Source organism: Macrobrachium rosenbergii, chromosome 23, assembly GCF_040412425.1.
Source record: "Macrobrachium rosenbergii isolate ZJJX-2024 chromosome 23, ASM4041242v1, whole genome shotgun sequence".
NCBI lineage: Eukaryota > Metazoa > Arthropoda > Malacostraca > Decapoda > Palaemonidae > Macrobrachium > Macrobrachium rosenbergii.
Genome location: NC_089763.1, coordinates 30,329,510 through 30,344,509, shown reverse-complemented (window position 1 = coordinate 30,344,509; position 15,000 = coordinate 30,329,510). Strand labels below are relative to the sequence as shown.

Genomic DNA, 15,000 nt, shown 5'->3' with positions numbered 1-15,000 from the left:
TATATATATATATATATATATATATATATATATATATATATATATATATATATATATATATATAGAATGTACTGTCACTTTTACCAATATATTTAATTTACAACCTAATAGATTAGGCGGCTTCTCCCAGTAGAATCTGAGGTTGTAGCCTTTATATTATTGTAACCAGAATTACTTCGTATCAAAACTTAAACTGCACTTGCATGGAAAATCACGTGAGAGCAATTTCTAAGCCATCAAGTTTGATGTCTAGAATAAACTGAAACTCACTTCTGATGTTTACAATTTAGTTAAGTAGAAATGTCCGCTCCGAATCAAAACTGCAGAATTACTATAAAAAAAAAATCAAGAGAAATTACAACCAATAAATACAATTCACGAGATGGTACCAGAAAATAAAACAAAAACTAACGCCATGAATTATGAACCGCCAATAATGACATCGCGATGAAAATCTCCCGGAGGCACGTAAGAGATATTAAAATTGCGCAGCCGAACAAAGGCCGCTGGGCTTAATTTCTATAATTAGCGAGTCAAGCGGACGCTAATTAGGAACACCAGTATACAAAATCATCACAAATGAACCAAAAGCAGAAGTAAAAAGACCATTTGGAACGCATCACTCTTGGGAAACGTCGGTCCGTGGAACGGCTGACGATTGGCATGAACTTTTCTTTTGATATTAATGACCTATATTTGCATCGGCAGGGAGACGAAAAAACACCTGTTATGTCTGTGGGAACAATGAGAGAGAGATTAAAGTTTTACCTGGAGGTAACACAGGTATGGAAGATAATGGGGACCATGACGTTAACGGGAAGTGTTGGACAGATGTATCTAGGTGAGTTAGCCTCATGAATAGTAGAATGCAGTTTTCATCTGAGTGGGATGAAGCGAAAACTAAATGGAATGTTTAATGTAAGTTGTATCTGAGTGAGAAACAGTTATGGGAATGATATCCAAGTTCAGTCTGAGTGAGATACTGCTATGAAAACGAAATTCAGATTCAACCCGAATGAGATCAAGTTATGAAAATGAAATTCAAGTTCAGTCTGAGTGAGGTACTGTCATGGAAATGAAATTCAAGTTCAGTCTGAATGAGATAAAGTTATGAAAATGAAATTCAAGTTCAGTCTGAGTGAGATACAGTCATGGAAATGAAATTCAAGTTCAGTCTGAATGAGATACTGTCATGAAAATGAAATTCAAGTTCAGTCTGAATGAGATACTGTCATGAAAATGAAATTCAAGTTCAGTCTGAATAAGATACTATCATAGAAATGAAATTCAAGTTCAGTCTGAATGAGATAAAGTTATGAAAATGAAATTCAAGTTCAGTCTGAGTGAGATAAAGTCATGAAAATTATATTTAAGTTCAGTCTGAGTGAGATAGTCATGAAAATGAAATTCAAGTTCAGTCTGAGTGAGATACAGTCATGGAAATGAAATTCAAGTTCAGTCTAAGCTGGATAAAAACATAATGAAATTTAAGTTTCAGCCTGAGCTGAATAAAGACCACGAACATTGCAATGCAAGCTGTATCTGAATGGGAAAAAGTCCTGCATAAGGAATGTTGTAAATTACAATGAAGTCATCATCACAGATAATGAAGATAAAACTGACAGGGATGAAGTCGCAGATGTACAGAAGTCGGGGCTGAGGAAATGAAGTAAAAAAAAAAAGACACATTGCTGTTGAGACGAAGCGAATCAATTTCATTTATAATTATTGAGGCAAGGTCATGCATTGTACCAAAACTGAAGTTAAAATTTAGTAGAAGAAAATCATGAATCAGACCAGTAAAGCCCGTAAGACTGAAATAATGTCATTAACAAAGATTTGTGAGCTCAGTCTAAACAAGAGACAATCAAACATAAGGATATTAAACTGCTATCAGATGGCAAAAAATTTATATATGAACAATGATATATAAAAGTTCAAACTCAATGTAACGATAGTTTGTCGAGTCGTTCAGACTGAGTGGAACAGTCTTGCAAATTATCCTAGAGTTGAAGCTAACTGGATAGAATCATGAAAACTTATTTACGAGTTCAGACTAAGCTGAATAAATACCTACTTAGTTCAGAATGAATAGGAAAGGTCATGAACTGTGACAATGCAATTCAGACTGAGTGAGATAGAGAAACGGACAAAGATACAACAGTTCAGACTGAGAGGGATGAATTCGTGAAGTATGATTCATGAGTGCAATTCAGACTGAGTGAGATAAAGAAGCGGAAAACGATGCAACAGTTCAGACTGAAAGGGATGAATTCATGAACTATGATTCAACTTTTTTTTTATTTTCGGTATATTATTGATACTTAATTTGCATACTGAATGAGGATGATAAAACGCATCAAATTTACATTCGAACTGATAAAGCAATGAGAGCGACGATAAAGATGGATTTCATTTGGAAAAATGAGAATACTGTGAATTCATCATAAGTAAAGTTTAAAACACTGACTTAGAATTAGATTATTTCTGAATCGATGCAGCAAAAACTCAAAAGTCCTTCTCACAGCATGAAGATGAACCTCAGTGGAAAATGGCATTGATAGGGAATATAATAGTTAAATCTACAATTTTAATTTTCATTCAAGCACATGAAAGCCTTAAACCGAGTCAGCAGTGACAAGGGAGTGGAAATTTGTAATATTTTTCAAAGAAAGGAGAAATAAAATCTTAATTTTATTTTTATACGTTTCTAGAATTAGTTAATGCTCTGTAGGTCTCACTCTGTCTTGGTTGTTAATTTTGACAGATTTATCATTTTCTTTATTTCTCTCTCTCTCTCTCTCTCTCTCTCTCTTGCCATTTTTATCCCAAAAATTGAGTATGATTCGCCTAACAGAAGTTTCATTCTAAATCCCAAGTAAATATTCATTTCTACGGAATTTTAAATTCTTAAATACATTTCTATGATACCACCTTCGCAAAAGATACACAAGGAACGACTCCTCTTCTTCTCTTTAATTTTTTTTTTTTTTGCTTTTTTGTGTCGTCCCATTTTTTTGCACCTTTTTTGTGCCGTCCCATTTTTTTTTTGCAACATCCCTTCAGAATGTTTCAGAAATTATGCCGTTCCAGCAAACATGGAGAGACAAAAGGCGCACTGACTTTTGCGTTCATCAAGTGCCTTTTGAATCAACGTTCCAGGATGTCTTTTGTCTGCGCACAACTTCCCGTTTTTTCTGAAGGCAAGGGGGAGATGGCGGGGGGATACTCATTCACTCTCGTCCGTAAAGGTTATAATTGACCTCGGTGCTGAAAGGGACTTGTCTTCGGGCGTAAAAATAGAACCTATTCATTTCTGTCTTTCGTTTTCTTCTTCTTTTTTTTATGAAAAGTTATTAGATTATATCACCAAACGTATCATAACACAAGTAAACGAAGACTGGGACCAGCTGACTTGATATATCTAAAAAAAAAAAAAAAAGATTCACAGGATATGGACTATTGAATTCACACAAGAGAAAGAAAATCGTTTTGATGAAAATTCTATTTAGAGAGAATGGCTGAGAACTGACTTACCAGGATGTTAAGAAATAATTTAAATAGGAAATCTATCGACCAAAATAAAATTCAAAGTTTGTATCTATATTACAAAGTAATATAGAACAACTGAATATCTTTAGCATCTTGATTGAACTTTGAATTCAAATACAAAAAATCAATAAATGAGAATAGCACATGAAATAAAAGGAATAAAGTAAAGGATAATAAAGATGATTTGTCAATAAATAGTCTAAGAAATGAAGATATGAAGAAAGAAAGGAATGTGTCAAACTTTCGATTCATCACCCAATCAGAAATGAATAAAAAATAAATTCATTAATTATCTATTAAGGCAAAGAAAATAAATGAAGAATTCAACGTACAATGAGAAAAAGCAAAAAAAAATTAAGAAATTCGACGTACAGTGAGCAATAAAAAGTATATACTGTATATATACAGATATCTTATACTGTGTATATATATATATATATATATATATATATATATATATATATATATATATATATATATATATATATATAATTAAAGTCAACGTACACTGAAAAATAGAAAAAATAAAAAATATAGTTAAGGAATTCAAGAAATTACTAAAAAATAAAAAAAATAAATAAAAAATATAATTAAGGAATTCAATATACTGTACAATGAGAAACGAAAAAATATATTTATTTTATATATATATATATATATATTATATATATATATATATATATATATATATATATATATATACATACAATGAAGGAATTCAGTGTAAAATGCTAAAACAATGAAAAGTACAGCCGCATGACTAAGTCATCTCCCTCACCTGCAAAATACCATACTTGAGCTCGATCTCCAGAAAGTTGTAGTCCTTGGAGACGCTGGCGCCCTTCTCCTTCTCCTTCTCGTCAGCAGGGATGATGATATTGGCCAGGGACGCCATTACGGGCTCCGAGTAGAAGGACAGGGTGTCAGGGGTGTCCTCGGGACCTGCCACCACCTGACGGACAAGGAGCAGACGACGGGTTGGGACGATTAGCAATTTGGCTTCGAAGGGCGGATGGGGGGATCCAACCTCTCTCTCTCTCTCTCTCTCTCTCTCTCTCTCTCTCTCTCTCTCTCTCTCTCTCTCTCTCTGTTGAGTGTTATATGATGTGTGTTTACATCCCATTCCATTAAAGCAAAATTTAGCTCTCTCTCTCTCTCTCTCGTGTTATTTGCAATTAACTTGCTCCGTTCTGAATAACCTGTTTGGTGAAATTTATCTCTCTGAAATTCTATCTCTCTCTCTCTCTCTCTCTCTCTCTCTCTCTCTCTGTAGAGTGTTATATGAAATTTGTTTATCCCACTCCATTGTAAATGATCTGTCTAATCTCTCTCTCTCTCTCTCTCTCTCTCTCTCTGTAGAGTGTTATATGAAATTTGTTTACATCCCACTCCATTGTAAATGATCTGTCTAATCTCTCTCTCTCTCTCTCTCTCTCTCTCTCTCTCTCTCAATTATTCAGTTAATCAGATAAATAGATAAATAAAAGACTCTAGAAGGACACAAAGGTGTAAGTTTTTGAAAACATCTGCTTACTATATATGTCTGCATGATGGTTTTGTATATACCTTAAATATTGAGCAATTCAGTTACCATTGATTTATGAGGAACACGCTCTACAATGCATTACAATGCATTAATGAAAGTAATAATCATAAAAATATTTAAACAGTAATATCAGCATTCACTGTTATATTATTATCATTATTACTATTATTCATATACATGTTGCAATCCATTAATGGGAGTAATGATCATAAAAATACTATATATAAAAATATCAACATTCAATATTCTATCATTATCAATATTACTATTATATATATATATATATATATATATATATATATATATATTGCAATCCATTAATGGAAGTAATAATAATAAAATATTATATACAATAATAGCAACAATTCAATATTTTATCATTATCATTATTAGTATTATTCATAATATATATATATATATATATATATATATATATATATATATATATATATATATATATATATATATATATATATTAAAAATCCATTAATGGAAGTAATAAATATTATATACAATAATATCAACTTTCAATATTATATTATTATCACTATTGTTCACACACATATATTTACTGTATATACATACAATCTTCAGTACTCTCCCCATGTCCCAAAACAAACAGGAATATGCATCCATCACCGAACGTGATTAATAAGTAAACGAACCCAGTCTTGTGCACGTTGAACAAGCAGCGCATTTCCGCTTTCCTTTGTTCCCACTTCGCAATAACTCTAAATATGTTTCAGTCCGTTGTTCAGCAAAAAAAGTGCTTTTAGCCTTTGTTCTCAAAAGGAACTTCACATGAATCAGTTTGGTCTCTTTGTTAACTTTTTTTTTTTATTATTCTCACTGTAAAAATGTCTTCCATTTGATAAAAGAGGTAGAATGTGCTATTAAATGTTTTCATGGTAAACCTTTTTTTTTTTCGAATTAGAAAATACAAAGAGATTAAGAAAACTTGTTCGTTCAGACTCAGATTGTGTGTATGTATATATATATATATATATATATATATATATATATATATATATATATATATATATATATATATATATATATATACACTGCCTTTTAGTTAAATTTTCACATTTTCACCATTAGATATACAACTCACTATGTAAATACTATGGATAGTGCAACTGAACATGAATGAAAATGTTTATAAGAATATATGATACTTTGTCACATATTTAAATGTTAATATTGGAGACCTATTCTCTTCTGAATCAGTACATGTAACGCTACTGTATTAGACAAATTACCAATCTGCAATAAAGACTATACCCTATTCACTGTATCCGGTCTGTCAGTACAGAACGTGCCTCGTGAACCTTCGTGGCCTAACCTAGGTCTGTAGACTCACACCCATCTGGATCAGACTACTTCCTGAATAAATAGCGACTTGGGTAGACTGTAAACTTAGGCCCCACTCGATATAAATGGAAAGATGCATAGCAATGTTTTACTTTAACTCATTTCTCACGATTTCGAACTAAAAAATACTAAGTTTACAAGTATTTAGAATTCTATATGAATTATTACGATTTTCTGTTCGAAAATAGTTCCTGACGTTTGCACTCCAAAATATGTATTTATTTTGTCCGAAAAGTGGTACACAATTATGGAATGGGCCCAAGGCTAGCACCTAGTTTTTCATATGGAATAAAAATAAACCATGATTTGAAATATGCTAATATTCTTACGCTATAGCAGTTTATATATCAAATGCCCTGCTCTCCTATAAAAGTGTTTATGTACCGAGATTTGCGTAACTTTTTTTCGAATTGTCCTTTTTCCAGACATCAAGATACAACGAATAGCAGAGTATTGAAGTTTGAATGACAGTAAAGGAATTTGAAAAAATTAATCAGGCCAAGGAAAAAATATCGGAAGGAAGATAAAAATGGAATGGAAAGTGAATAACTCAAAAGGAAAGGCAGCATGAAAGTGAGGAGGAGGAGGGAGGAGGAGGAGGGAGGAGGAGGAGGAGGAGGGAGGAGGAGGAGGAGGAGGAGGAGGAGGAGGAGGAGGAGGAGGAGGAGGAGGAAGAGGAACAGAGAGAGAGATATAGTGACAAAGGGACGAATCAACCCTCCTTGAATGTCAAAGACATTAAAGAGGAATATTAAAATTCTCTGGGGAAGGATGAGAATAGACCTCGTCTGCATAGCTTTCCAAAAACTACATTTTTGACTCGTCTGTATAGAGCTTTCAAAAACTACATTTTTGACTCGTCTGTATAGAGCTTTTCAAAAACTACATTTTTAACTCGTCTGCATAGCTTTCCAAAAACTACATTTTTGACTCGTCTGTATAGCTTTCCAAAAACTACATTTTTGACTCGTCAGAATTGCTTTCCAAAAACTACATTTTTAACAGGAATAGATCTCGTCTGTAAATCCTTTCCAAAGCATTTTTTTTTTACAGGAATTGATCTCATCTGTAAATCCTCTCCAAAACATTTATTACAGGAATAGATCCCGCCTATAAATCCTTTCCAAAACCAACATTTTTTTACAGGAACAGATCTCGTCTGTAAATCCTTTCCACAACAACATTTTGACCGATCGCGAGGGGTGAAATCCGAGGACGCTCCCAGGCAAGAAATCGCCGTTCTGTGCAGCAACCAATACGAAACCTCCTCCTCCTCCTCCTCCTCCTCCTCCTCCTCCTCCTCCTCCTCCGTTGATCCAGATGTTCGGCAGTCGGATCTCTCTGGATATCCCAGAATAAACACTCTCTCCATTTTGTAGACCGGCAAAGGGGCAGCTATATTTACCTTTCCCCGAGAGCAACTCTCCCATAACAAGGGCTGTGTCAGAAAGAAGATCCTTATCCGAAGGTACAATTGACAACCCAGGAGATTCGGTTTCCCGATTCCTTCGGCGCGAAAGTAATTAAGTTTTCTTTGAACGTTCCTGTTCCTTTCATTAGAGGTCATGATATTCAAACCTGGTTCTATAATAAGGATATGTAATGTTTTTTTTTTTAAGTTTCTTGTTTCGTTAGATATCATGAATCATTAGTTAAACCAGGGTGTTTTATTTGGAATATCACCACTGATTCAATACGACTGCTTTAGAGGAATTCATGTTTTTAGTTTCTATTTTGTCGACATCTCAATAAAGTTCGCGGATTTTCTTTTGGAAAATACCGTCATCGTAAAAATTAGATCTGATTGGCTTGCAAGACTACGTTTTTTTATTTCCGATTCAGTCAATAACGTGAAACTTCTTCATTAGAGTATTTATGTATATACCGTCATATTACCTTCATCTTATCCATTTTGATTAACAGAAATCCTCTCCATTTTCACTGACTGAAATCTTCTCCATTTTGATTAACAGAAATCTTCTCCATTTTGATGAACAGAACTCCTCTCCATTCTGATTAACAGAAATCCTCTCCATTTTGATTAACAGAAATCTTCTCCATTTTGATTAACAGAAATCCTCTCCATTTTGATTAACAGAAATCTTCTCCATTCTGATTAACAGAAATCCTCTCCATTTTGATTAACAGAAATCCTCTCCATTTTGATTAACAGAAATCTTCTCCATTTTGATTAACAGAAATCTTCTCCATTTTGATTAACAGAAATCTTCTCCATTTTGATTAACAGAAATCTTCTCCATTTTGATTAACAGAAATCTTCTCCATTTTGATTAACAGAAATCTTCTCCATTCTGATTAACAGAAATCCTCTCCATTTTGATTAACAGAAATCTTCTCCATTTTGATTAACAGGAATCCTCTCCATTTCGATTAACAGAAATCTTCTCCATTTTGATTAACAAAAATCCCCTCCATTTTGGTTAACAGAAATCCTCTTCATTGTGATTAACAGAAATCCTCTCCATTTTGATTAACAGAAATCCTCTCCATTTTGACTGACAAAAACCTTCTCCATTTCGATTACCAGAAATCCTCTCCATTTTGATGAACAGAAATCCTCTTCATTTTGATTAACAGAAATCCTCTCCATTTTGATTAACAGAAATCTTCTCCATTCTGATTAACAGAAATCCTGTCCATTTTGATCAACAGAAATCCTCTCCATTTTGATTAACAGGAATCCTCTCCATTTCGATTAACAGAAATCTTCTCCATTTTGATTAATGGAAATTATCTCCATTTTGATTGCCAGAAATCTATCCTCATTCAGGTCTTGTGTATGTGTCTAATTCATTCTCCTAGACATTCTCAGTGGTTGTTATTTTCAGTTCTTTTGTATTTCAACTCTATTAATAGACGAGTCTACGTGAATGATAACTCCCTAATTACTTTCCAAACTTAATTTCAACAGTTATCAACGGCCATGAACGGCCATTCTTCAGTTACCAGAAAGTAGTTCAATTTGTTTGTATTTGAACCTTTTTCTCTTTATTCCTGCTGTTAGCTTCAAGAAACAACAAGTAAAAAATGCGCCGAAGTTTTGTTCGGCTCAATCGACTTTTCTGTACAGCGTATAATGCTGTATGAAACCCTCAGCCGCGGCCCATGAAACTTGCAGCCACGGAAAGGTGGTGGCATGTGTTTTTGGCATCTACAGCGCTACCGAACGCACGATCATGGCTAATTTTAACCTTAAATAAAATAAAAAAAACTATTGAGGCTAGGGGGCTGCAATTTGGTATGTTTGATGACTGGAGGCTGGATGATCAACATACCGATTTGCAGCCCTCTGGCCCCAGTAGTTTTTAAGATCTGAGGGAAGAAAAGTAACAAACTGTCGACAGCACCAATCTGCCGCTTTTCTTACCTGGAGGAGCCGTGGATGCCTGTACCTCTCGAGCTGCCTAATGCCGTGTCGCAGGAGCTCAGTCACTGTCTCTCTCCGCCTGGGCTTGTGGAGTTTCTCCGCCGTCTTCTTCTCGAACACGAACACCGACACTTCCTGCAAGAAGAGGAAGAAGAAGAAGAAGATGAGCAGAGTTGTTGTAGTGTCTGGCGCTAGATGGCAACATCCAGGCATGGCTCGAATGATCTATTTATCAATGAACATTGTTATAGAATACTCAGAGTAGCATAAGTCTTGAAATGGAGAGGCAAATCCCCAGTTGTGTATGGGGACATATATTTTTAGAAATAAATCTCTACATATACCTTTCGGGAATCTGTTCGATTCTTCCCCTTTTCAATCTGAGATTGAAACGGGGGATCGAACAGATTCCCTAAAACTCTCTGTAGAGATGTATTCATAGATATATGTACCTATGAATAACTGTGGATTTGTTTCTCCAATGAACAGTGTTTTGTACATGTGCATGGCTAAAACACCTTAACGAGATCTATGGTACTTTTCGCAAAGTACCTCCTTGCTAAGTACTAGTTATGTAAAACTATATATTTTAACTATTACGATATTTATGCATTATCTTCTCATCACCCAAAAAAGGTAAGTGAGGTCATTTCTTATCTCCTGTTAGTGTGAGTTGGTTCATTTCCTGTCAGTGTTTGTGCTAACAAACTCTGAACGGATTTGGGTGAATTTGGGTGAACATGCTTATTGGATGACAATCTTCGTGTGTGTGTGTGTGTGTGTGTGTGTGTGTGCGTGTGTGTGTATGTATATATATACATACATATATAAGTATATGCATATATATATTTATATATATAAATACATATATATGTATATATATGCATATATATACATATATATTTACAGTATATACTATAGACAGGGTTATCTATTTTTAAAACTATATAGAGGGGGCTATCTATTTTTAGGAATTATAGACATGGCTAGCTATTTTTAATGTTTCACAATAACTGTCAAATTATGTTCAGTTTATGAAAAATTTATTTATCGAAAGGATTTCCTGTGTTTGCAGCCCGTCGCAACGAAATCTGTCATTTCCACATTTGCTATAAGTCTCTCTCTCTCTCTCTCTCTCTCTCTCTCTCTCTCTCTCTCTCTCTCTCTTTAAACTCTTTTCCCACTCTCTTGTCTTTCCGTCTGCCACTCTTTAAAATACATACTAACACCTTCAAAACAAACTAGTACTTGTGACCTGCCACTAACTTCTCTCTCTCTCTCTCTCTCTCTCTCTCCTCTCTCTCTCTCTCTCTCTCTCTCTCTCTCTCCATTTAATGGCAGTAAGATCTCTCGCAAGATTTTCCCCTTTTGATCCCGGGGGCTCGGAATAAAAGTTTTTCCTTTTCCCCCGAGAGAGAGAGAGAGAGAGAGAGAGAGAGAGAGAGAGAGAGAGAGAGAGAGAGAGAGAGAGAGGCGACGGAAGTCGAGAAATGAGAACAGATCTCTCCCGGTAGGGACACACACACATGTATGTTTGCTTTAACTCGTCCCCCTGACACAGCGGAGCTTCCACGAACTTTCGACGCCCGCGTCGCTTGTCTTCCGAGGCTGACGTGTCTGCAGGGTCGCCTCGCTGCTTGAAAGCAGGCATACATACATACATATATGCATTTGTACATACATACACACATACATACATACAAAAAATTAATTAAATTTCGACTATTGCTTTTTTTTCGGAATTAGACTTTGTACATACATACATACATAAAAAATAAATTAATTAAATTTCGGTTATCGATTTTTTCCGAATTAGATGTATGGAACATATCATAGAGTTTAGGCCAAAGGCCAAGCACTGGGACCTATGAGGTCATTCAGCACTGATACGGAAATTGACGGTAAAAGGTTTGAAAGGTGTAAAAGTAGGAAAACCTCAAAGCAGTTGCACCATGAAAAATTTTTTAGGATACTGAAAGGAAAAGGTGACGTAAAAACGAAAATTTCATTTGTTTAGTCCGTGTTTGTGTGTCCGTCACGGGTAGGGGTTTGATTTTGAGTTAGAAACCTTTCGGGGGTGACATAGAGGCCGTGCGCAAAATTTTGTCAAGTCTTTCAAGCGGTTCGGATTTCTATAGAAGCCAAATAAATATACATTCACACTGATATATATATATATATATATATATATATATATATATATATATATATATATATATATATATATATATATATATATATATATATATATATAATGTATGTATATGTGTGTGAGTGTGGATCTTAAATAGTGTCCAATGACATTTCTCTGGTTTGATAAGAAACCAAACAACGCCTTTGTAATTTCTCAGCTTCAACCAGAATTACTAAGGGACATGAGGGATTGAACTAATCCTGCCAAACTCAAAATAATCTCAGAGGAGTAGGAATCAGAGAAACATACATTGGAGAAAATAAGAATCAGATTTGAGACGAGAGAGAGAGAGAGAGAGAGAGAGAGAGAGAGAGAGAGAGAGAGAGAGAGAGGAGAGTTAGGAGTTAGGAAAAGAACTGGTCAATATTAATGAGAAGTAAGTCAGCAAATGAAATGAAATTTTTCTACCCAAAATCAGTTTCACTTAGAAATCTCTCCTTGACAATGAAGAATGGAGAAATAAGGAAACCAAATCCTGTCTTCGAGACTGAGAATCGGAGATTAATTAAAAAAAAAAAACGTGAAAAGTTCGCCGAAGTTTCTTCGGCGCAGTCGAGTTTTCTGTACAGCCGCTACATAGCATAATCAAGGCCACCGAAAATCGATCTATCTTTCGGTGGTCTCGGTATAATGCTGGATGAGCCGCGGCCCATAAAATTTTAAGCAAGGCCCGGTGGTGGCCTGACCTACATTGTTGCCAGAAGCACGATTATGGCTAACTTTAACCTTAAATAAAAAAAAAAACTACCGAGGCTAGAGGGCTGAAATTTGGTATGTTTGATGATTAGAGGGTGGATGATCAACATAGCAATTTGCAGCCCTTTAGCCTCGGTAGCTTTCAAAATCTGGGGGCGGACAAAAAAACTGCGGACAGTAAAAACTGCGGACAGAAAAAAAAAGTGCGAACAGAAAAAAAGAGTGCGGACAGAAAAAAAGTGCGGACAGAAAAAAAAGTGCTGATAGAAAAAAAGTGCTGATAGAAAAAAAGTGCGAACAGAAAAAAAGTGCGAACAGAAAAAAAGTGCGGATAGAAAAAAAATGCGAACAGAAAAAAAGTTCGGACAGAAAAAGGTGCGGACGGACACACAAAGCCGACGCAATAGTTTACTTTTACAGAAAAAAAAAAAACACGAAGCAAAAACGCGAAAAAGAAGAAGAAGAAGAGAACAAAACCCGACGAAAACCCAAACAAGCGGAGGCTGAGTCCTTCCAGAAGTCGTGTGGAACAACAAACGTATTGCATCAAAAAGGGTAAATAAGACGGCGAGATCAAAGAGATTAGGTCTGGAGGGACTTTGGGGGGAGTGGGGGGGAGTGTTATGGTCGGTGGAGAGGGCGATGGGGTGGGGGAAGGAGTGATGGTGGACGGAGGAAAGGGGAGGGCCAAGACGACCAAAAACGGAAAAACATAGGTCACTTCGCCCGAGGTAAACACTGGTGGAAAATATTGTTGGCAGAAGTCTTTCTCGCTGGCTCTGGGTCACAGGCTGAGAGAGAGAGAGAGAGAGAGGGCCTTTGTCGAATGAATATACATCTAAAAAGAAAAAGACGATATTGATGACTGCGTCAGGAGAATTGTTTCTCTCTCTCTCTCTCTCTCTCTCTCTCTCTCTCTCTCTCTCTCTCTCTCTCTCTCCCGGACAGGGAATTACAGATGAGCCTGTTTCCAAAAAAAAATCAATTGTACCTCTGTTGACTTCATTGCTCTGTGAAAAGATATATTATCAAAATTGGGTGGCCTCGATGAGGTAAGGCTCATCCCACGGGGTGAAACCATCTCTCTCTCTCTCTCTCTCTCTCTCTCTCTTCTATTTATTTTTTTATTATTATTTGTTTTTAGTGAATTTCAAGAAAGCATCATGAATAAGCATTCAGTCTTATACATTATTTGCAGTTTATGTTACCCTGTTTATATAATTTTTCATAATCTTTGTCATTACCATAATGTTAAGTTCCTTTCCCAATGTATATTTATTTCAATTATATTCATCGTATATCATGTTTACCCAATGACTAATTGCTTTAAAACCTATACTGCCCAATGACAGTCAGTATAGTCCTGTTTAACTTTGATGTATGTCACTACATAAATTCCATGAAACAGCGACAGAGAATTTATTTCGTAAATTAACTAGCAGGCCACGTTTTGTGAATCTCTAGAAGCGTTTGCTAAATTACCAGTGCATTATGAAGGCACACTGCAAATATACTTTATCAAATTAACTGAAATTCATTTCCAGTTCTAGCATACCAGACGCACGCTCGTCATTCAGCTTCAAATGCATTAAGTTGCACTTCATTATGCAAAAGTGAAATGTATTGCTGTGTAATACAAAGTCAAGGGAGGTTAATGTGAACGAAATAATTGAACTTTATTTAGTATTTTTATTTTGACTGTGAGTTTGTAAATGATTTTTCTTTTGTAAATTAACTTTTTTCCATTTTCCCCACAAAAATGATGATGGCTGTAAAATATATAATGATGTTTCTGCCAAATTTTCCGTTATAACTTGGATGTTTAGGCCCGGTTGATTCATATAAGTAAGCTGTTGTTTATCTTATTGATTGGCATTTGCAACTGCTAACAACTAAAAAGCAATTGACGATACAAAACAACTAAAAAATGCGCCGATGTTTCTTCGGCGCAATCGAGTTTTCTGTACAGCCGCCACAGCGTATAATCAAGGCTACCGAAAATAAATCTATCTTTGGGTGGTCTCGGTATAATGCTGTATGAGCCGCAGTCCATGAAACTTTACCCACGGTCCGGTAGTGGTCTGTCCTATATCGTTGCCAGAAGCACGATTATGGCTAACTTTAATCTTAAATAAAATCAAAACTATTGAGGCTAGAGAGCTGCAATTTGGTATGCTTGATGACTGGAGGGTGGATGATCAATATACCAATTTGCAGCCCTCTAGCCTCAATAGTTCTTAAGATCTGAGG

General features: G+C 35.3%; 1 protein-coding gene across 1 annotated transcript in view; it reads right to left on the bottom strand.

The window, feature by feature from the left end:
- The window catches only part of bma (SCY1-like protein bma), a 439,254-nt gene that overhangs the window by 187,209 nt on the left and 237,045 nt on the right, over positions 1-15,000 (bottom strand). The window contains exons 3-5 of the mRNA XM_067125029.1: positions 9,769-9,995; positions 7,732-7,978; positions 4,331-4,504 (exon numbers count right to left, since the gene is read on the bottom strand). Of these exons, the coding sequence (XP_066981130.1) occupies positions 4,331-4,504; positions 7,732-7,978; positions 9,769-9,995 (648 nt within the window). The remainder of the gene's footprint in view (positions 1-4,330; positions 4,505-7,731; positions 7,979-9,768; positions 9,996-15,000) is intronic.